We start from the raw sequence: 21,306 nt of genomic DNA on the forward strand, positions 1-21,306 counted from the left end.
TTTGTTTTCTTCATTTTGTTCTTTGGTAGTTCTTATTTCTCTGCTTTACATAGTATGTTCAGTTCTTTCTCCAGGTGATAAAAGAATGAGTAAATTTGAAATATGCTGGAATATCTTTTTTTTTTTGAGATGGAGTCTCACTCTTTGACCCTAGGTGGAGTGCAGTGGCACCATCTTGGCTCACTGCAACCTCTACTTCCTGAGTTCAAGCGATTTTTCTCCTTCAGCCTCCAGAGTAGCTGGGACTACAGGCACACGCCACCACACCTGGCTAATTTAGATATATATTTAAATATATACACACATATATGGCTAATTTATGTATATTTAAATATATACACACAATAATGTATTTATAATACATATTATAAATATGTGTATATATTTATATATTAAATATATACACATCTAATATATATTATAATGTATATATTATTACAAATACATATATATATATATATATTTTTTTTTTTTTTTTTTTTTTTTTTTAAAAGACAGAGTCTTGCTCTGTCTCACAGGCTGGAGTGCATTTGCACCATCTCGGCTCACTGCTACCTCCACCTTTCGGGTCAAGCAATTCTCCTGCCTCAGCCTCTCAAGTAGCCGGTATTACAGGCACCCGCCACCATGCCTGGCTAATTTTTGTCTTTTTAGTAGAGATGGGGTTTCACCAATTTGACCAGGCTGGTCTTGAACTCCTGACCTTGTGATCCACTAGCCTTGTCCTCCCAAAGTGTTGGGATTACAGGGGTGAGCCAGTATGTCCGACTAATTTTTGTATTTTTAGTAGAGACGGGGTTTCACCATATTGGCCGACCAGGCTGATCGTGAACTCCTGACCTCGTGATCTTCCTGCTTCAGCCTCCTAAAGTGCTGGGATTACAGGTGTGAGCCACTGGGCCTGGCCAGAATATCTTTTTAGTGTTCCAGTAGTCAGGAGAAAAATGACCTGGATTTAAACCCAAACTGCTCTTCCCAGCTATGTGGTCATGGGCAGTTTGCTTTACCACCTTTGCGTCAGTTAGCTTGTCTATTAAAGGAGAATGATAGAGAGTCATTCTTGTTGCCAGTCTAGACTTAGGTCAATGTGAGTAGCTATTTATTTACTACCTGGTAAATGAGAACACTTGACCCTTCATATCTATGGGTTCCATGTTCATAAATTCAACTAACCATGGTTTGACAATATTTGGGACAAAAATGGATGATTATATCTGTACTGAATATGAACAGACTTTTCTCTGTCATTATTCCCTAAACAATATAGTATAACAACTATTACCATAGCATTTACATTGTGTTAGGTATTGTAAGTAGTCTAGAGATGGTTTAAACCATACAGGAGGATGTGTGTAGGCTATGTGCAAAAACACCATTTTATATCAGGAACTTGAACATCTGTGGATTTTAGTATCTGGGGATTCTTGGAACCCATCCCCCACAGATGGTGAGGGTTAACTGTACTTTTAACATTTTTCTCGAAAGTATTTTTAAATCATGCTCGCTTAAGGAGACAATATTATTTTTGAGTAATTAAAAATTAATTTTAGTCCAGGTATGGTATCTGTAATCCCAACACTTTGGGAGGCTGAGGCAGGCAGATTGCTTGAGCTGTGTTCAAGACCAGCCTGGGTAACATGGTGAAACCCTATCTCTGTAAGAAATACAAAAAAATCAGCTGGATGTGGTGGTGTGCAGCATACTCCTAGCTACTTGGGAGGGTGAGCTGGAAGGATTGCTTGAGCCCAAGAGGTCAAGGCTGCGGCAAACCGTGATTGCACCACTGCACTTCAACCTGGGTGACAGAGCGCGACCCTGTCTCAAAAAAAAATTAATTTTAGATTTTGGAGGGTTCATGACTTCCTGGGCATAGTTCCCCTCTGTCTTGACTCTGACTGTACTGCTGCTGAGCCAAGTAGTTGCTGGGCTGACAGGTGGGTGGAACCTGGGGTGTGGACAGAGAGCGTACTCTTTTCTCCTGGGGAACTCAGGGAATGGGCAGGAGATCCCGAGGCAGCAGGTCCAGTGGAGGCCCAGGGAGGCTGGGAGAGTGAAGGAGCTGTGGGGCACCCGGAGTTTCCTGTGTCACTGCATGGCAGCCTCCACAAAGCTGTGCCTTCACTCCTAGTTCAACACAGACAGAAATAACCACACACAGTATGGGTGGCCCAGGAGTTTCCAGAGTGATGGTGGTGGGTGAGTAATAAGAGTCTTTGAAGAAAAGTCAACTGTGGCCCCAAAAGGACAGTCTAGAGCTAAAGTGTCACAGGTGCACTGCAGAGATGGTCCCTGTTGATAGTCAAATTCCAGAAAGGTCAAGTTGGAGGGACGTGAATGAATACTTAACGATGATGGAGATAGATTTGGGGGAAAGGGCCCGAGAGACCTCTAATATCAAGGAGAGGCAGTGATTCAGCAATAATAGGAAAAAATTCCCCAGAGCTAAAGAAATATATACAGATTCTCTTTTTTCTTTCACTGAATTCTGGATTGATGAAAAAAAAATCAAAGCTAAGTAATTATGGATAAAATTCCTAAATTTCAGGAATAAAGAGAAAAATCTTAAAATGTTTCTAGATTCATGCAGGCCAGTACAGTGGCTGCTGAACACATTAAACCTGGTGGGTTAGTGCTGTGTGGCCCTCGTGTAAAGTGCCTGCAGGTTCTGAAGACAGTTTGGGAAAGAGAATGTGAACTATGTCACAAATAATTTTCTATTGATTACCAGTTGAAGCATTTTGGATATATTGGGTTAAAGAAAATATATTAAGATAAGTTTTGCTTAAAAAAGTAAAAAGAAACAAGATCTTGATCCATTGTGCTCTTTGATCTCTTTCATTGTGATTACTGGAAAATGTAAAATGACACCTGTGGCTCGCATTTACATTACAGGGGGCTGTGGTAGACAGCAATCTGTATCCAAAGGGTGAAGATCAGGTAGACACAAGTCTCACTTGCAATGCTGGACACAGGAAAACAGTAGGATTGTAAGAGTTTTAAATCTCACTGAGATATCATCTGGAGTGAAAGGTAGATACTCGTGTCTAGGCGGAATTCAGAGATTAGTTTATGTGTATTCCCTGTCTGAGGACACTACTTGGGAGTGCACTATAACTGAACAAGCATGCATTGGAACCACATAGGAGTTATGGGACAATAAAAAAGGGAAGTCATGGTGAGCCATGCACTTGTACGTACGTGTATTTAAAAGAACAATAATATGCTACCTGCCTAATAATGATTCTTAACGTAGGCACACTGCCAGGGAAAGGAGGACAGTGTCTGGGAAGGAAAGTACTCAGTGATCCCAGCCAAAGCTGTGACCTAGGTGGGGCTGGGGAGGAGATGAAGAGGAAGAGTCTCGCCTTGAGGGACAGGGATGCAGGGCAGTGGAGTGGGAAAGTGGGAAAGTGAGGTTATTGGAGGTACTAGGTAAATGCCATAGTAGTGGAGTATCTTGGTAGGTCACATAGTTTTCGTTTATCTCGTTTTCTTGTATAATAGAGAAATAGCCTCAGAACTGTGGATTCTGGAAAGGAAGGGCACATGTCCTGTTTCTCATTGGCTGTGGATCTGACCAGTGGGTTAGATCCTCATATACAAGAGCTCACCAGCACAGCATGCTGTCCAGTGAGCATATTTCACTGCCTGGTAGTGCTTGGCGTCCACCGTCAACCCAGGCCTGTGGTTCAGTGCCCTGTGTTGTGACTCCTGTGGGGATTCGGACTCCATTTTGTGGAAGAGAAACAATTAATGAAACATTTACAGATTATTTCAACTTTGTTTTTAAATGCATCTGGTTGCAAACCATTTTTAGATTATATTTTTGAAAATGTACATTTGAATAATTTGGTCCCTTTTTTTCTGTAGCTAAATATTTCTTTATTTGTGTTTCAGGTTTCTCTATGAATCATCATCAAGAACTTTGGGAGAACTTTTGAATTCATAACCCAGCCAATATCTCCAGACATGTAAAAGTAGGGAAAAGGGACTCAAAATGAAATGCCTGTGTATTTTTCTATTGTTTTTATTGTTAATAACTCATATGATAGGGAAAGGGTAGGATTTTTTGTGGGGGTGTGGGAGGGTGGAGATTGTGGAGTAGAGAACTCAAAACTTCTTCAATTTTTGTCCAGTGCCTGTGTAAATAATATATTTAATATAAAGGACTCCAGGTATGAATGGTGTAGAAATCCATGATTCGAAGAAAAAAAAAGACACTTTTCTAGCAAACCTGTTTGTTTTTAAAATGACTTTTATATATGTGATATTGCTTGGAAACTATGAGTAATAAAGCAATGACAACATCCATTTGTGTACTTTATTTGAAAGCATTAGGGGCTGGGCACTGTGGCTCACACCTGTAATCTCAGCACTGGGAGGCTGAGGTGGGCAGATCTCGTTTGGTCAGGAGTCCGAGACCAGCCTAGACAACATGCTGAAACCCTGTCTCTACTAAAAATACAGAATTAGCTAGGTGTGGTGGTTCATGCCTGTAATCCTAGCTACTCAGGAAGCAGAGGTTGCAGTGAGTTGAGATTGTGTCACTGCACTCCAGCCTGGGTGAGCAAGACTGTCTCCAAAATAAAAAAAAAAGTATTAAAACCCACCTTTATGCCCAGGAGTGAGGTGCTGTGGCACAGGGAGGGATGCCAGCATGCGCCCCCAGTGGAGAGCACAGGGCAGGGCCCACAGCAGTCTTTTGTGTCCAGCGTTCATGTTGCATCTATGGGGTATTGAGATGGGTCCTGTGGCTGTGAACGAGAGCAGCACAGACACCAAGTAGCTCAGCCGAAAGGCAAACTCCTTTTACTCTTGTCTTTTCTTTTTGAGAGCTGTGCTTGTAGCAGTGGTATTGACAACCTCTGTGCCACCCTGACCTCTTGCCCACTTTGTGGATGCCAGTTGTTTCTTGGCCCCATGCTCCTGGCCCTCTTAGTCAAAGATTCTATGTCGTGGTGGGCCCTCCTGGACCACCTCTTAGTAGATTTGAAATTAGTGCAGCTTAAATTTCATGCTTGTTCTTTGCTCAGCTCCTGAGCAAAAAAGTAAAAGAAATCCCAGTGTTTCTGTGCCTGTATTTCTCTGAGAGAGTACAAGAAGTAGACTACTTACTTACTATAGCTATGAGCATTCAGGGTAAGGCTTTGCCAAGGGATCTGAGAAATGGAAGGTGTGAGCAGAATGATATTACAGCTTAATTCACATAATTTTGAAAATATTTTCTAGACAGCTGACTACAGCATATTCTGTATTCGTAAATGACACTGATAATGGAAATACAGTTTTATCAGTGTTGATAAAGTGACTTATTTGGAAGGGTTTATGCTAATTTAAGACTAATTGAGTATGTGAGGGAGAGATTGCTGGTCTCTCCTGTTACTTATTCTTCTCTTTTTCTACAGAAATTGATTTTGTCGCTGGGTACATGATCATCCTGAATAAAGACCACATTCACCAGCCTTGCTTGTACCTACATGTAGGGCATGTGTCCAGGTGCTTCCAGTAAGATAATAGTGAAGTTGTCTTGGGCGCCTTGTAAGTTATCTGTGTATCTTTACCTTTCTAACATTCTGCATGGAGTGGGATCGTGATGGCTGGAGCCCTCACTGTCATATTGGACTGTGAGGATCTACATCTACAGTTGTTTTTTTTTTTTTTTTGAGACGGAGTTTCGCTCTTGTTACCCAAGCTGGAGTGCAATGGCGCAATCTCGGCTCACCGCAACCTCCACCTCCCGGGTTCAGGCAATTCTCCTGCCTCAGCCTCCTGAGTAGCTGGGATTACAGGCACGTGCCACCATGCCCAGCTAATGTTTTGTATTTTTAGTAGAGACGGGGTTTCACCATGTTGACCAGGATGGTCTCGATCTCTTTACCTCGTGATCCACCCGCCTCGGCCTCCCAGAGTGCTGGGATTACAGGCGTGAGCCACCGCGCCCGGTCTACATCTACAGTTCTGAGCTACACTTACGAGCCTACATTGTTTAAGTCCTCAGTGTCTTTGGGGAAATAGAGAGCCAGTCTTGACAGTTCAAAACCATACCTCGCAGCTAGTCTGAGGATGAGTCTGTGATTGCCACCAGGCACTTGACATTTTAATTAGCATTTCTGCTCTCAGAATCCACTTGCAGTGTTCCAATCCCATTGTCACTTCTGCTCCCATAAAGCAGGTAGGGAGAGGTTGGGAGCTGTCCTGCCCCTGCTGTGGCACTCACTCCTCAGCCAAAGACTGGCAGAACCCCGGCCATGTGGCCAGGAAGGCAAATACTCACCACTTTAGACATTTAAGTATTTTGTGCATCTTTACCCCTCGCTAAGACTCAGGTGGAGAGATCCCAGAACAAAAAAATAAATAGATGCTGGGTGATCAAAGATAGTAATAATTTAGTTTAAATTGTTCTGGTTGTCTAGATGGTGGTTTTCAGGCTTTAATATGCATCAGAAACATCCGAAGATTGTTAGAACAGCTGCTGTGACCCGGCCCCACACTGTCACAGTCTTGAGATTCATCCACACTGTAGTGGCTTATCCATTCACCTACTGAAGGTCATTTGGCTGTTTATCCATTCACCCGTGATGGCTGTTTGGCTATTTACCCATTCACCTGTTGGTTCCCCTTTGGCTATTTATACATTCACCTATGGACCATCGCTATTTATTGGCTATTGTAGATAAACTTGCTAGGAACCTTCAGGTATATAAGTCTGTGTGGGCTTGTTTCACTGGGTCAGTTTCTTGGAGTGGAAGTCCTGGTTGATATGTTTTTTTGTTTTTCTGGGTTTTTTTTATTGGCCCGTCTTCTGCCTGAGGTTGATATGTTAAGTGTACAGTTAACTTTTTAACAAATCTCACAAACTGTTTTCCATAGTTGTAACGTTTTATATTCCCATCGGTATCTCCACACCCTCCCCAACGATGGTTATTTTCAGTGTTTTTATCTTAATTCTGTTGGTTGTGTATTGGTAACTCACGGTGTCTTTAATTTGCACTGCCTGACGACTGATGCTGCACACTTTGCTTGCATGTCTGTGTTGGTGAAATACCAGCTCAAATCTCTCGTCTGTTTTTGTTGTATTATTGTATTGTTTGTCTTATTGCGTTGTAAGCCTTCTTTAGATGTTCTGGATACCAGTATTTTATTAGAGTTAGGTATTACAGCATATAATTCCTATTTTTATTTTATTTTATTTTTGAGACCAAGTCTCACTCTGTCGCCCAGGCTGGAGTGTAGTGGCCCAATCTTGGCTCGTGCAACCCCCGCCTTTTGGGTTCATGCAGTTCTCCTGCCTCAGCCTCCTGAGTAGTTGGGATTACAAGCACACCACCACCATGCCTGGCTACTTTTTTTTGTATTTTTAGTAGAGACAGGGTTTCACTATGTTGGCTAGGCTGGTCTCAAACTCCTGACTTTAAGTGATCCACCCACCTCAGCCTCCCAAAGTGCTGGGATTACAGGTGTGAGCCACTGCACCTGACCCTATTTTAATTTTTTTAAATGGTGTCTTTCAAAGAGGAAATTGTAATTTTGAAGAAGTCCTGTTTATCAATTATACTCTTGTAGTTTGTGCTTTTTGTGTCCTATATAAAAAGAAATGTAAAAAAGCATGTTTTATTTTTTGTATGAAATAACATGTTTTATTTTGACCTGTATAGTTAACTGATCACAATCTTACTGTTATTTCTACCTTGATGTCTCTGGCTGCTTTTATTATCTACTTATTGAAAGCTATAAGCTCTGCTCTTATGTTTGGGTCTGTGATCCATTTTGAATTAATGTTTATGTATGGTATGAGGTAAGGATTCATTTATTTCTTTATACCATACGGATACCTAGTAGTCCCTGCACCATTAGAACATAATATTTTTATTTTATGGTATGAGGTAAGGATTTATTTATTTATTTATTTATTTATGCTGTATGGATATCTAGCAGTCCCTGCATCATTAAAAGATAGTATCTTTATCAAGGAACTCCATGATACATCTCTGGACCTGCCCTTCATCTAGACCAGAGGGGCTCAGCTGGGCCATGAGTTCGCCTCCCTTTCCGGCAGTAGCACAGGTGTCTTGGCAGGCTAGGTTGCCACAGATGCCTCAGGTAGAAGGCACAGGACAGCCCTTGCAGCAAGGAGTCATTCCAGCCCAGAGGTCAGTGGTGTGATGTGGAGAAGCTCTGCTGTACAAGTTTATATTTTAGCTCTTATGATTAGCTCTATAATCCATTTTAAGTTAATCTCGGATGTGGAGTCTAAGTTCAGCTTGTCGTTTTTGTGTTTTCCGCATATGATTATTCAGTTGTTCCTGCACCCTTTCATTCTCCATGAAATCACCTTGCGTCTACATCAAGATGCAGTTGGCTGTACATGTGTGGGCTCTTTCCGGAGTCTGTTCTGTGCACTGACCTATGGCCATCCTTAACGCCAATTCCCAGGGTCCTTTTTATTTGAGCTGTACCTATGTCTTAAAATCGTGAGTTGCAAGTCCTCAGTTGGCTGTTTTTCAACGTGGTTTTGGCTGCTCTAGCTCCTTTGCCTTTTCATATACATCGTAGAAACAATTTGTCTATTTCTACAGAAAAAAAAACATGCAGTACAATTTTGATTGTGATTGCACTAAATCTACAGAACAAGTTAGGGATATAACTCACAAAAAGAGTTTGGCCACTTAATGGAAATAAGGCAAAATAGTAAGTTATGAGACAGAGTGATATTCCTGTATTATTTGTGCAAGGAGAAGAGCAGAGAGCAGTTCTAGTCTTCAGTTTGTGGAGGGAACACAGGGATTTTTATAGAAAGGGTTTAGAACACAGAAAAGGCAAGGGGACTAGGAGATGCCAGGTGGCGTGACTTGCTTCAGTGACCTTTGAATTACTGTCCCATTTGGTGAAGGGGCCAGTGCCATTGTGAATCCTATCAGGTTACAAATTAATCACAGTCAATCTTGTAGTCACTCTTCAGCTGGGAGTGGCCTTGAAGTAATCTTTTGTTGGAGAGAGAATTCTGGAGCTCTACTAAAAATACAAAAAATTGGCCAGGCATGGTGGCACACATCTGTAATTCCAGCTATTTGGGAAGCTGAGGCAGGAGAATCACTTGAACTCAGGGGGCAGAGGTTGCAGTGAGCTGAGATCGCACCACTATACTCCAGCCTGGGCACAAAGTGAGACTGTTACAAAAAATAAAAATAAACATGAAAGTGGAGGTTCGCGACACAGTCCAAGGCTGTATATTTCAAGATGAAAGGTAACACATAGGCGGCTTGTCTCAAAGTTATATGTTGAGACTGGGAATGGGAAGAGAAAAGGGAAAAGAAACAAAGGTTTAAAACACGGTTTGAGGCGAGGCTGCTAAGCTGCTCGGGTGCAGGGAGAACTGACACTCGGCAATGCTGAGTCCAAGGATCTGTGACCGTGGTCTAGACCGCTTTTCAGACGTTTAACTTCGCCCACTATTTTGTCATTTTCATAATATAGGTCTTCCATACGTTTTATTAGATTTACCCCTAAGTATTTTGTGTTTTACAGAGCTGTTGTAAATGGTAGTATTTTTAAATTTTCAGCTTCTGATTGTTCATACTAGAATAGAGGAAGACAGTTTCTTTTTGTATGTTGACTTTGTATTGTACTTTTCTAAGCTCATTTGTGAGTTGTGGTAGTTTATTTATAGATTCTGTCGTATTTTCTACTCAGATGATCAGGTTACCTAAAAATAAACGCCATTTACATCTTCCTTTCCAGTCTGGATGCTTTTATTGGTTTTCTTTTTTGTGCCAGCTAGAACCTCTAGTAAAATGTAGACTGGAAATGGTGTGAGCAGGCACTCTTGCCTTGTTCTGGTCTCCACAGCAAAGCATTAAGTCTTCTGCAACTCAGTAAACTGTAGGTTGTTTATAGATGCATTTCATCAGGATAGGAAGTGCCTATCCCTAGTTTTCTGAGAATGTTTTTTAGAGATGGGGTTTCACTGTGTTGGCCAGGCTGGTCTCAAACTCCTGACTTCAGGCAATCCACCCGCCTCAGCCTCCCAAAGTGCTGGGATTACAAGCGTGAGCCACCACACCCGGCCTGCATCTATTAACTAATGTATCCACCTTCAAACACTATTGTCTCCCTTCATGAGTTGCACACAAATTTAGCAGCTTGCCTTCATGTCTCCTTCTGTTCACTGTGCCATCATTGTCATACGTTTTACTTCTACATATGTTATTCCCCAAATTCATTATCATTATTTTTGCTTTAAACTGTTAATTGACTTTTTAAAAATTTAAACATTAGAGAAAATTGTCTTTTAAGTTTATCCACATCTTCACTATTTCTGGCAATGTTCTCTCCTTTGTGCAGTTCCAGATTTCCATATGGTATCATTTTCTTTCTTCTAAAGAGCTTTCTTTAGTATCTCTTGTAACATATTTGCTAGTTACAAGTTTTCTGAGCTTTTGATTATCTGGAAGAGTATTTTGCCTTCATTTTTGAAGGTTTAAAAAAACCTTTTTACAGACAAGGTCTTGCTCTGTCACCCAGGTTGGAGTGCAGTGGCGCAATTATGGCTCACTGCAGCCTTGAACTCCTAGGCTCAAGCAGTCCTCCTGCCTCAGCCTCCCAAGTAGCTGGAACTACTGGCGTGTACCACCATATCTGGCTCTTTAAAAAAAAAAAAAAAAAAAAAGACAGGTTTGGGTGTGGTGGCTCACACCTGTAATCCCAGCACTTTGGGAGGCCGAGGTGGGCAGATTGCCTGAGGTCAGGTGTTCAAGACCAGCCTGGTCAACATGGTGAAACCCGGTCTCTACTAAAATACAAAAATTGGCCGGGTATGGTGGCAGGTGCCTGTAATCTCAGTTACTCAGTAGGCTGAGTCAGGAGAATCACTTGAACCTGGGAGGTGAAGTTTGCAGTGAGCCAAGATTGCACCATTATGCTCCAGCCTGGGTGACAAGAGTGAAACTTTGTCTCAAAAAACAAAAAGAAAGGAGTTTGCCATCTTGCCCAGGTTGGTTTCTGAAGGTATTTTCGCTACAAAGAGAATCCTGGGTTGATATTTTTCTCCCAGAATTTTAAGCATCTTTTCCTGTGGCTTGTTTGGTTACTGATGAGCGTCCTACTGCCAGTCCTATCTTTGTGTCTCTGGCTGCTTTCATGACCTCTTTATCGCTGTTTTTTTGTTGTTTGTTTTGTTTAAGACGGAGTCTCACTCTGTCGTCCAGGCTGGAGTGCAGCACGCAGTCTCTGCTCACTGCAACCTCTGCCTCCTGGGTTCAAGTGATTCTCCTGCCTCAGCCCCCGGAGCAGCTGGGATTACAGGTGTGCACCACCATGCCTGGCTAATTTTTATATTTTTAGTAGAGACGGGGTTTCACCATGTTGGCCACTTGATTTGTTTCTACCTCCTGGCTATTGTAAAGAATGTTGCAGTGAACGTGGGTGGACAGATGTCTCTTTGACATGTGCTTTAAATGTACCCAGAGGTAGAACTTCTGACCTCAAGTGATCCACCTGCCTTAGCCTTCCAAATTACTGGGATTATAGGCGTGAGCTACCCCGCCCAGCCTGTCACTGGTTTTTAGCAATTTGATTAGGATGTATTTGGGTGTAGTTCTTTTCATGTTTCTTCTACTTAGGTTTCATTAGAATTCTTGAATATGTTGGGTTTTAGTTATTAAATTTGAATAATCTTCACCCATTATTTCTTCAACAACCTTCCCCCTTTCCTAGTTGTGATTACGTGAGTGTTAGCCTCCTTGGTGTTTTTCATGGCTTTTTCATGCTCTTTGTGTTTCTTTCCAGTTTTTTCTCTTTGTGTATTTTTCATTCCCAGGAACTATGTTTGAGTCATTTTAATAGCTCCTCATTAAGTTCGTGTTTTTTTCTACCTTTTTAAACTATATATTACATATTTACAATAAGTGTTTTAATGCCCTTCTCTGCTCATTCAGTCATTTCTGGTCTGTATCTTTTCTGTTTTCTCCTTTTGGTTACTTTTTTTTTTTTTTTCCTTTTCTGTGTTTCTAGTAATTTTTGAATTTCTAGACATTTTTGAATAGATTATTGAACAGTTGATGGACATCATAAATTTTATATCATGGTTTGCTGGCTTTTATTATATACCTTTAAAGAGTGTTCGAGTTTGTTCTGGCATATAGTTAAGTAACCTGGAATCAATTTGGATCCTTCTGAGGATTCCTTTTAAGCTTTGTTAGTGTCGGTACAGAGCAACCTTTACTCTAAGGCTAGCTTATTCCTGCTACTAAAGCAGTACCCTTCTGGGTACTAAAGACTGGCCAGCTATCCCATACATTGCGAGGTCCTTCCATTCTTGCTAGTGAGTATGTAAACTAGTCTTAGCTCTGTATGGTTTCCAGGAACTATTCTGTCTACAGCAGCCTGGTGATTCTTTCCCTGGTCTTGAGTTGTTTGTGTCCTGTTTACATATTTCAGAACTCAGTCAAAGACTCAAGTGAACCCCTCTGCAGATGTTGGACTGGCTCTCTTCTTAGCTCCCTTTCTTGGGTGTCCTACCCTGCAGATTTTATTCTCTTGACCTTCCCAAACTCCATTCCGTCTCTCTTTTCTTAACATCATGAGAACACCAGACCCTGCGTGTCTCCTCCTTGCCTAGAAACTGCCTCAGAGAGTACCCGATGTGACTGTACGACCCGCCTTGTTTGTTTCGTCCCCTCAGGAACCTGAGTCCTACTGCCTGTTATCCAATGTCAGAAAACCCGTTTCACTTACTTAATTTTGTTTGGCTTATTGTTTGGTAAGGCTGGAGGGTAAATTCAGTACCTGATACTTTACCATGATGTGAAGAGGAAAAATATTGAAAGTAGATAATTCTAGTAATTTTTTTTATTAGATCATTATGAATGTTATATTGTTGAATAGCTGTGGGCTTTGTTTTGACAGGTAGTTATATATGAATCAGTTTGGTTCATTTGAGGCCCTTTTTTGTATTAATAAAAAGTATTTATTTTTAAAATGTGGTAGAATATTTATAACAGAATTTACTATTTTGCCCTTTCAGCTCAGTGGCATTAAGTGCATTCACATTATTGTACCATCATCACCACCATCCATCTCTAGAACTTTTTCATCTCCTGAAACTGAAACTCTGTTGCCCTTAAACACTAGCTCCCATCCCCTCGTCCTGAGCCCCTAGCAGCCACCATTCTACTTTTTGTCTCCATGAATTTGACTACTCCAGGCACCTTATATAAGGGGAATCATAAAACATTGGTTCTTTTGTGGCTGGCTTATTTCACTCAGTGTAATATCCTCAAGGTTCATCTATTACAGCACGTGTCAGAATTTTTTTTAGGGCTGAATAACATTTCACTGTATGGCTAGTCCCCATTTGTTAATCCAGTCAGCCATCCATGGATACTTGATTTGTTTCTACCTCCTGGCTATTGTAAATAATGTTGCAGTGAACATGGGTGGACAGATGTCTCTTTGACATGTGCTTTAAATTTTGGAGGGTATATACCCAGAGGTAGAATTGCTGGATCATATGGTAGTTCTATTTTTAATTTTTTGAGGATCTGCCATACTCTTTTCCACAGTGGCTGTACCATTTTACATTCCCACTAGCAATGCACAGAGGTTTAAATTTCTCCATACCCTTTCTAACACTTGTTTGTTTTGGGGATTTTGTTTTATGTTTTTGGTAACAGTCATCCCAATGTTTGTGAAGTGGTATTGAGACCTGTTTAAAACATAACTGTCGGGTCTAAGGCAGCCATTACTCCAGCAGAAGTTCAGCTCTACTACTGAGGTGGGACCCCTGTATTTTTAGTAGATTCAGGGTTTCACCATGTTGGCCATGCTGGTCTTGAACTCCTGACCTCAGGTGATCCACCCGCCTCAGCCTCCCAAAGTGCTGGGACTGTGGGCTTGAGCCACTGCACCTGGCACATTTCTGTGAGTTCTGATGTTTGTCTTACAACTTCCTGATGGTTTTGTTTTATTTTTCTAAAATCTAGCTTTTACACAATAATGGTCTCTTACCCCTTTTCAGATTCTTCAGCTCCTTTTCTCCCCAGCTTCCTCCTTTTTGAGACTCTGCTCTGCAATTCCAGCCACCTCAATATCCCACAAACTTGGGTCGCCATCTCCTCAAGTTAATGAGACCTTCAGGCTGTGTTTGTGGTCCCTCTTGCTGTGTCCATGGCCCAGAAATGCCTCTGGTTGGAAGCCAGGGTGAACATGGGGCTCACAGTCCTCCATGCTTGTACCCAGTATCTGAAAGCAGCTATTTAATTGTTTTTTTCATTGTTCTAGTTAGTCACAGTAGGAAGTTAAATGGAGTCCTTGTTACTCCATCTTGAACAGAAGCAGAAATTGCTTTTCTCTTAGTTTATCTTTCTTGGATGTATGTCTTTTTCTTTTCTTGGTTTACTCCCTTGTTTTGGTGGCACACATGGTCCACTCACTTCCTGAGAAATGGGGTATATGACAATTTAATTTTGGGAAATCCTTAATATACAAAAATATGCTATTAACATACTTGTTAGTTTATCTGGGTATAGAATTCTAGGTTAGAAATAATTTTTCCTCTTACTTATGATGGCATTGTTTTATTATCTTTTTTTCTTTCAACAGCTGAGAATTTTAATGCCATTATGATCATTGATCTTTTCCCCATCTCTTTATCTGGAACTTTCAGGATCTTTTTCTTATACCCACTGATCTGAATTTCCCTGAGATGTGCCCTGAGGTGAGTCTGATTTTCAACTTTGTGCAGGTCACTCAGTGCCCTTTTTCACATCTTTGCATTCTAGGAAATTTTCTTAAATTGATTCTCTGATTTCCTTACCACCGACTTGCTTTCTGTTTTTTTTTTCTCTTCATCTGGAACTTCTGTTTTAGTCTCATTGCTTCCATGTTCTCTTTTCCCAGCTTGTATTATATGGCCTCTCTGTTTCATATTAGAGGCTTTTCTTGAATATCTGGTCATCTTTGTTCATTTTTTTTTTTTTTTTTTTTGAGACGGAGTTTCACTCTTGTTACCCAGGCTGGAGTGCAATGGCCCTATCTCGGCTCACCGCAACCTCCACCTCCTGGGTTCAGGCAATTCTCCTGCCTCAGCCTCCTGAGTAGCTGGGATTACAGGCACGCACCACCATGCCCAGCTGATTTTTTTGTATTTTTAGTAGAGACGGGGTTTCACCATGTTGACCAGGATGGTCTCGATCTCTTGACCTCGTGATCCACCCACCTCAGCCTCCCAAAGTGCTGGGATTACAGGCTTGAGCCACCGTGCCCGGCCTCCATCTTTGTTCATTTTTAAGATCAGAGCACTAAAAAGCAGATTGAAAGTCTTGATCATGTGAACTGTATGGTCATAATAAGGTAGCCTGGTTAGATCTTTTAATCAGAAATCGCTTCATGTTGGAAGTTTTAGGTCTTTTCTCTTGGGCTGGCCAGATTGTTTTTGTTCCAATCTCCTGCCTGGTGAGGTGTCAGCCTAGCAGCCAGTATTCTGGGTGCAGAGTGAGGGGAAAGAGGTACAGGCTCTTCTTACTCAACAGTGTCAGTGTTTACTAACCCTCTGTTTTCAGCATGGTGCTGTACCCTCAGTTCAGAGAGCCTCTATCTCATATGCCCTGGAAAGTAAATCTCTAGTTGCCTACCAGAGAGAGCATGGGGATCTGAGGCTCTGTTTATGTCTTTACTTTCTCTTAATTTTATTATGGTGGAACACTTATCAGCTGCATGACAGATTTATTTTTACCCTCATCCACTGCCCAACCCCTGGCTGATTTTGAAGCAAGTCTCAGATATCAAATAAAATCACAGCCACAGTACTGTTTTACATCTAGAAACAGTTATATAAATAAGATGTTAACTATGTTAGTAGGCAGTTATGATAAAAATTGTGTAATATCATCCCCTGTCTCAAATTCTTCAGTAAATATCGTTCTTACAGTTTGCTGGCTTGAATGGGATGCGAATCAGGTTTGTGTACTAGGTGTCTGAGTTTCTTGTGGATCCCACTCCGTCGTTCGTTCTAAAATATTGCTGGTACTTGTTTTGTACACTTTTGTGTGTGTCCTCTGGGCTTGCAGAGATGCTGATTGGACCCTTGCAGCCTCGTTTAATACATTTCTGTCTCTGTTTTTTCTGGCAGTTGTCATTAGATCTTTTCATAGTTTGTAGTTCTCAATTTGATTAAATTCAGGTTTGTGTTTGTTCGACAGGGTTCCTCACAGGGAATATTGTCTCCTCCCTTAGGATGTACCCACTGTCCAACAGCCTCTCTCTTTGTGATGTTATTAACTATTGATGGTAGTTACCAAGATCTATTAATTCATAAAGGTTTGCAAAAAATCATACTCTGAGTATTATATTTTTCTTTTATCAGCTGGAATATTTGGTTTGAGTGCTTTCTTGTATAGATTGTATGGGAAATGAGGGGAAAGTGTTAGATTTTCCCCTTTATTTACCAGTATTCAAAAATAGTGAGCATCTTCAAAAAGCTACTGATGAGAATTGTTAGAATTAGTATCGTTTGATGAGTTTTAGTCCATGGTAGTTATTGTCCTTTTTGGAGCCCACGTTTTCTGGCCAGTGAGAGCTCCTTCAGTTTGGGCTGTGGTCCTCATTATGTGACCCAAGCAGTTTTGGGGGTGTCCCTGCTTCCTGGTATGTTGAGTGCCCAGGCTCCACTTGTACATTTTGTGCACTAGACCTGGAATTAGCTGTTTCTCCAAGGACTTATGGTTTGTCTGAATGGAAAATGGTAGTTGGAGACCATGATCTGGCCTCTAGGAGTGTTTTTGCTAATGGGTTGGTCATTGGCAATTGTTTCTAGGCCTTTTCGGTGAAATCAGAGCTAGAAGATTATATAAGTATACATTTTAAAAGTATATATATATATATAATTATACATATAATTGTATGCATATATTTTATGATAATTATATGAATTTTTTTTAGGATAAACGTGAGTTCATAAAGATCATTTCAGTGCAAATTTAGGACTTCAGGATTTTAATTTAACCTCATTGGTCTTATGTGTTTATATCCTATTAACTGAGCCAGAAGTCTAAATTTCAGTGATACCAATGTGATTACTCATTTGCTTCAGCAGGACACTCACTGTAGTCTAAGAGTAACATTGCGAACACTGCCGCCATCAATGTGCTTCTTGAAACAGTTTAAGATTTTGTCGCAGTTTTTTCTTTTGACCACAGAGGTGTATCCTCCTAGGGAACACAAGCACAGCTCTTATGTATGGCTGTTATGCCCCCAGCTGGGTACATAATCAGATGTATTTGTTTAATTTTACTATGAATTTGTAGGCATTGTTTATTAAATCTGTCTATATTTTTATATTTACATGGCAGCAAACATTAAGTTTTCAAAAAGGCATATTCAAATAATATATATTTCTGAATTTCCAAAATAGGTAATTTTTTTTTTAATGTATGGTTTATTCTTCTATTAAAAAATAAGCAGGCCAGCCAGGTGTGGTGACTCACACCTGTAATCCCAGCACTTTGGGAGGCCATGGCAGGCGGATCACCAGGTCAGGAGATTGACACCAGCCTGGCCAACATAGTGAAACCCCGTCTCTACTAAAAATACAAAATTAGCCAGGAGTGGTGGCGCCTGCCTGTAATCCCAGCTACTCTGGAGGCTGAAGAAGGAGAATCACTTAGAACCTGGGAGGTGGAGGTTGCAGTGAGCCGAGATTATGCCACTGCACTCCAAAAAAAGCAGTCCAGGCACAGTGGCTCATGCCTGTAATCCTGGACTTTGGAGACCGAGGTGAGTGGATTACTTAAGCCCAGGAGTTCAAGACCAGCCTGGGAAGCATGGTAAAACCCAGTTTTACAAAAAACTACAAAAATTATCCAGGTGTGGTGGCATGCATCTATAATCCCAGCTACTTTGAAGGCTCAGATGGATGGATCAATTGATCCCGGGAGGTTGAGGCTGCAGTGAGCCATGATGGTGCCACTATACTCCAGCCTGGGTGACATAGTGAGACCTATTATACTGAAATCCTTTGTTAGACAAATGGAAACATACCAGAAACATTTTATTTTACCTTTTTTTTTTTTTTTTTTAAAGTTTTTAGCTTAATATATTCTGAAAACATCTTCAACCTGTTAAGATAGCATGGAGCTCTCATTTCTTCACGGTAGCCTGGTGTTCCCTCACGTGCATGAAGCAATTTTCCGCCCAGTGCTTGCAGAGACTTTGGGTGTTTTCACTTTTGCCTTTGCCATAGTACCACAGTCAACCGCCTTGTGCGTATTTCTTCTTAGGCCTTCACTGGTATACAATTGGGATAGAGTCCTGAAAGAGATTGCTAGAGGAAAGGGAGTGGATCTGTGATTTTTGCCTGATTACCCAGTTCCTGTCTCTAGAGGTTGCACCATTTTGCCTCCTGTCAGCTGTGCATGAGAAGCCTGTTTCCCTCAGCCTGGCCAACAGAGTATGTCATTGAGATTTGGGATTTTTGCCAATCTGATAGGTCAGAAACGGTATCTCAGTGTAGTTTTAATTTGCATTTCATTACAAATGAGTCAAACTGCTTCAACAGACTCAGTGATTTTTTTCCCTTATTTGCTACCATTCTCAGCATAGCTGGTGCTGCCCACTTCTGTCCCTGGGGCCTGCGGACAGGCTGGGTGTGTTTTTCCTTGTGGGGTTACTTCCCCAGCTCAGGTCTTTCCTTGAGCATGTAGAGACAGAGCCTACTCTTTCTGACTTCCCCTTTATAATATGGGTACTGGTATCTTTTCTCCAACTTTGTTCTTGTGGGTCTATGCCTTTTTAAAAAATACGTTTTGTGTGTTACTGATACTATATTATGTATTGGCAATGGGGATTTCTTAAAGTTATTCAATGTGGAATGTCAGACCATCAATAAAATTGTCACTGTCTATACCCCTAAGATCTGTCAGTGGACCTGCACCTCGAGTGGATGTTTTACTGTGTGTGGTTCTGTAACTCTGTTCATTGGGAAAGTATTGGTTGCCTGAGTTATGCAGCTCTTCTAGATGTTGACACATTTTGTTATAAAATATTTTAAAATTGCATTTGTTAATGTCACTACTGATCTCAGAAAAGTATTTAACTTTTGGGAATCTATCAAGCTCACATCATCAATACGTGTTTTCCAAAATGTCAGTTTTTGCTTGAACCTCAGTGTTATCATTAGCAACACAGACTGTCACTTGCTTTTGAACTCAAGGACTTTTTTTGTTGTTGTTCTGAGACAGAGTCTCACTCTGTTGCACAGGCTGGAGTGCAGTCGTATGATCATGGCTGCTCACTGCAGACTGGACCTTCTGGGTTCAAGTGATTCTTACCTTCCTGACGTGTTCTGTCGACCAGAACCTTGATTGCTGACTCTCAGAACTTCATGGATGCAAACCCACCTGGAGCCTGGGAGCACAAGGGGGCTCCTCAGGGCAGTTCACAGGAGAATAGGAGCCTCTGTCTATACAATGCTGCCTCTGAGCTCAGCCCTGCCCTACAAAAGGGATGTTTTGCAGCAGAGACAGAGTCTTTGGTCTTACTGCCTGGGGCTGGTTCGCACTTTGGTCTCACTGCCTAGGGCTGGTTCCCACTCGATGCTCAGGACTAATGAGAAGCCCATCTATGGAACTTACTTATGTGCCCAGCACCTTTCCCACCAGTGGAACCCCACAATTGCCCACAAAGTCAGTGCCAGCCCACGGGCTGCCTGGCCGAGCTCACACAGAGCTGCCCCCTGGCCCAAACTGGCCAAGTGTGTGATTCCTGTCTTTGGAGGAAGGTCATTGTTTTGAAAATCATGATTTTAAAATTACATGTGATATTTTCTTCAGGAGAGCCTAGAGGAAGCCTTGTGTTTTCAGGCTGCAGCGGCCATTAACAGGTACCTCCTGGGATCATCGAGATGTTTGCAAAAACGTCATGGATGAAGGATGGCAACACAGTGATGGCCTTTATTCTGTGTCTGTGTGGAAACTCCAGCCAGGAAAAGGCTCCGAGTGCTAGGGGGCTTCAGGCCAGAGAGGGAGCTATGCAATGCTGCCTCACTAATTATCTGGGTGTGTAGCACATTCTGGCCTTAAAGGAGGAGGAGGCAGTAGTTTCCGAGGCTCAGAAAGACTCCCTGCCCCCCAGTTTCTCCCTTGCCGATGCCTGAAATTCTTTGTTAGCAACCTATTGCTCCAGTCTAAGCATGGCCGTCTGTCTTAGGTCTCCTTTGACAAATGCAGTGATTCTGAGAAAACACTGAGTGGCTGGAGCTTCTACTCAACAGCTTAGTCAGCTCCTCATCATTTCTGCACTAGGAGAAGCCTGGGTACCAGCTGGCACTTGGGGTACAGCCGGCAAGGTAGGGTGAGTGGGGACCCCTGCCTGGTGAAGGGCAGACAGTGTGAGCTCCAGATGATGGGCTTATGTTCCAAGAGAAGACAGAAGCCTTAAGTTTTGTTTGAAATCTTCTGAATTTTATATATTGGTAACTATTTTTTTTTTTTTTTTTTTTTTTTTAGATGGAATCTTACTCTGTTGCCAACCTGGAGTGCAGTGGTACAATCTCTGCTTACTGCAACCTCCGCCTCCTGGGTTCAAGCAATTCCTCTGCCTCAGCCTCCCAAGTAGCTGGGACTACAGGTGCACACTACCACATCCAGCTACATTTTGTATTTTTAGTAGAGAAAGAGTTTCACCATGCTGGCCAGGATGGTCTGGATCTCCTCACCTTGTGATCTGCCTGCTTTGGCCTCCCAAAGTGCTGGGATTACAGTTGTGAGCCACTGCACCTGGTCAGTAACTAATTCTTAAAAACTCAAATCCCAAACTCCCTGCAAGCCCCCATGAGAACTTCCTGGACTGCAGGAAATGCAGGAAGAGCTTTCTGAGAGAGCAGCACCAGAGAAGGTGCCCGACTTACATCCTGAAGCACTGTGACATGCGGCCACACACCACCACATGCTGCCATACGCTGAAACCTGGAACACGGAACCTTTGTGGGCGTAGCCCAGACTGATGGATAAGGAGGGCTCATGTGAAAAAATGCTTTCTTCCCGCTGAAGGATGAGGGGCCTGCCAGGGGAAGAGAGTTCCAGAAGCAGGGGCAGCCTGAGGCACCCTTGGCAACTGAAAGCCTGTCCTGCTGAAAGGCGTCCGAGGAGCACATCTTAGTGGGGAATGTGGGGAAGCTCTGGCCAGGCTCAGCTCTTCATCCAGGGACGATGAAGCCTGCATGGCCGAGGCAGAGAAGAGAGGTCCCCTGGGCTTCTCTGGGTGGGTTGCAGGCCTGGGCCAGACCTCCAGCTGAGCCTTGGAGACTTTCAGGGT

At 42.1% G+C, this 21,306-nt stretch overlaps 1 protein-coding gene across 3 annotated transcripts in view; it reads left to right on the plus strand.

Moving 5' to 3' along the window:
• The window catches only part of NCAPG2 (non-SMC condensin II complex subunit G2), a 90,392-nt gene extending 86,085 nt beyond the window's left edge, over nucleotides 1-4,307 (plus strand). For all 3 annotated transcript variants that reach the window (XM_039473001.2, XM_074378840.1, XM_074378839.1), the window contains one exon: nucleotides 3,898-4,307. In XM_039473001.2, the coding sequence (XP_039328935.2) occupies nucleotides 3,898-3,949 (52 nt within the window). In that variant the 3' untranslated portion in view covers nucleotides 3,950-4,307. The remainder of the gene's footprint in view (nucleotides 1-3,897) is intronic.
• The last annotated feature ends 16,999 nt before the right edge of the window (nucleotides 4,308-21,306 follow it).

The sequence above is a fragment of the Saimiri boliviensis genome, chromosome 10 (genome assembly GCF_048565385.1).
Source record: "Saimiri boliviensis isolate mSaiBol1 chromosome 10, mSaiBol1.pri, whole genome shotgun sequence".
Taxonomy (NCBI): Eukaryota; Metazoa; Chordata; class Mammalia; order Primates; family Cebidae; genus Saimiri; species Saimiri boliviensis.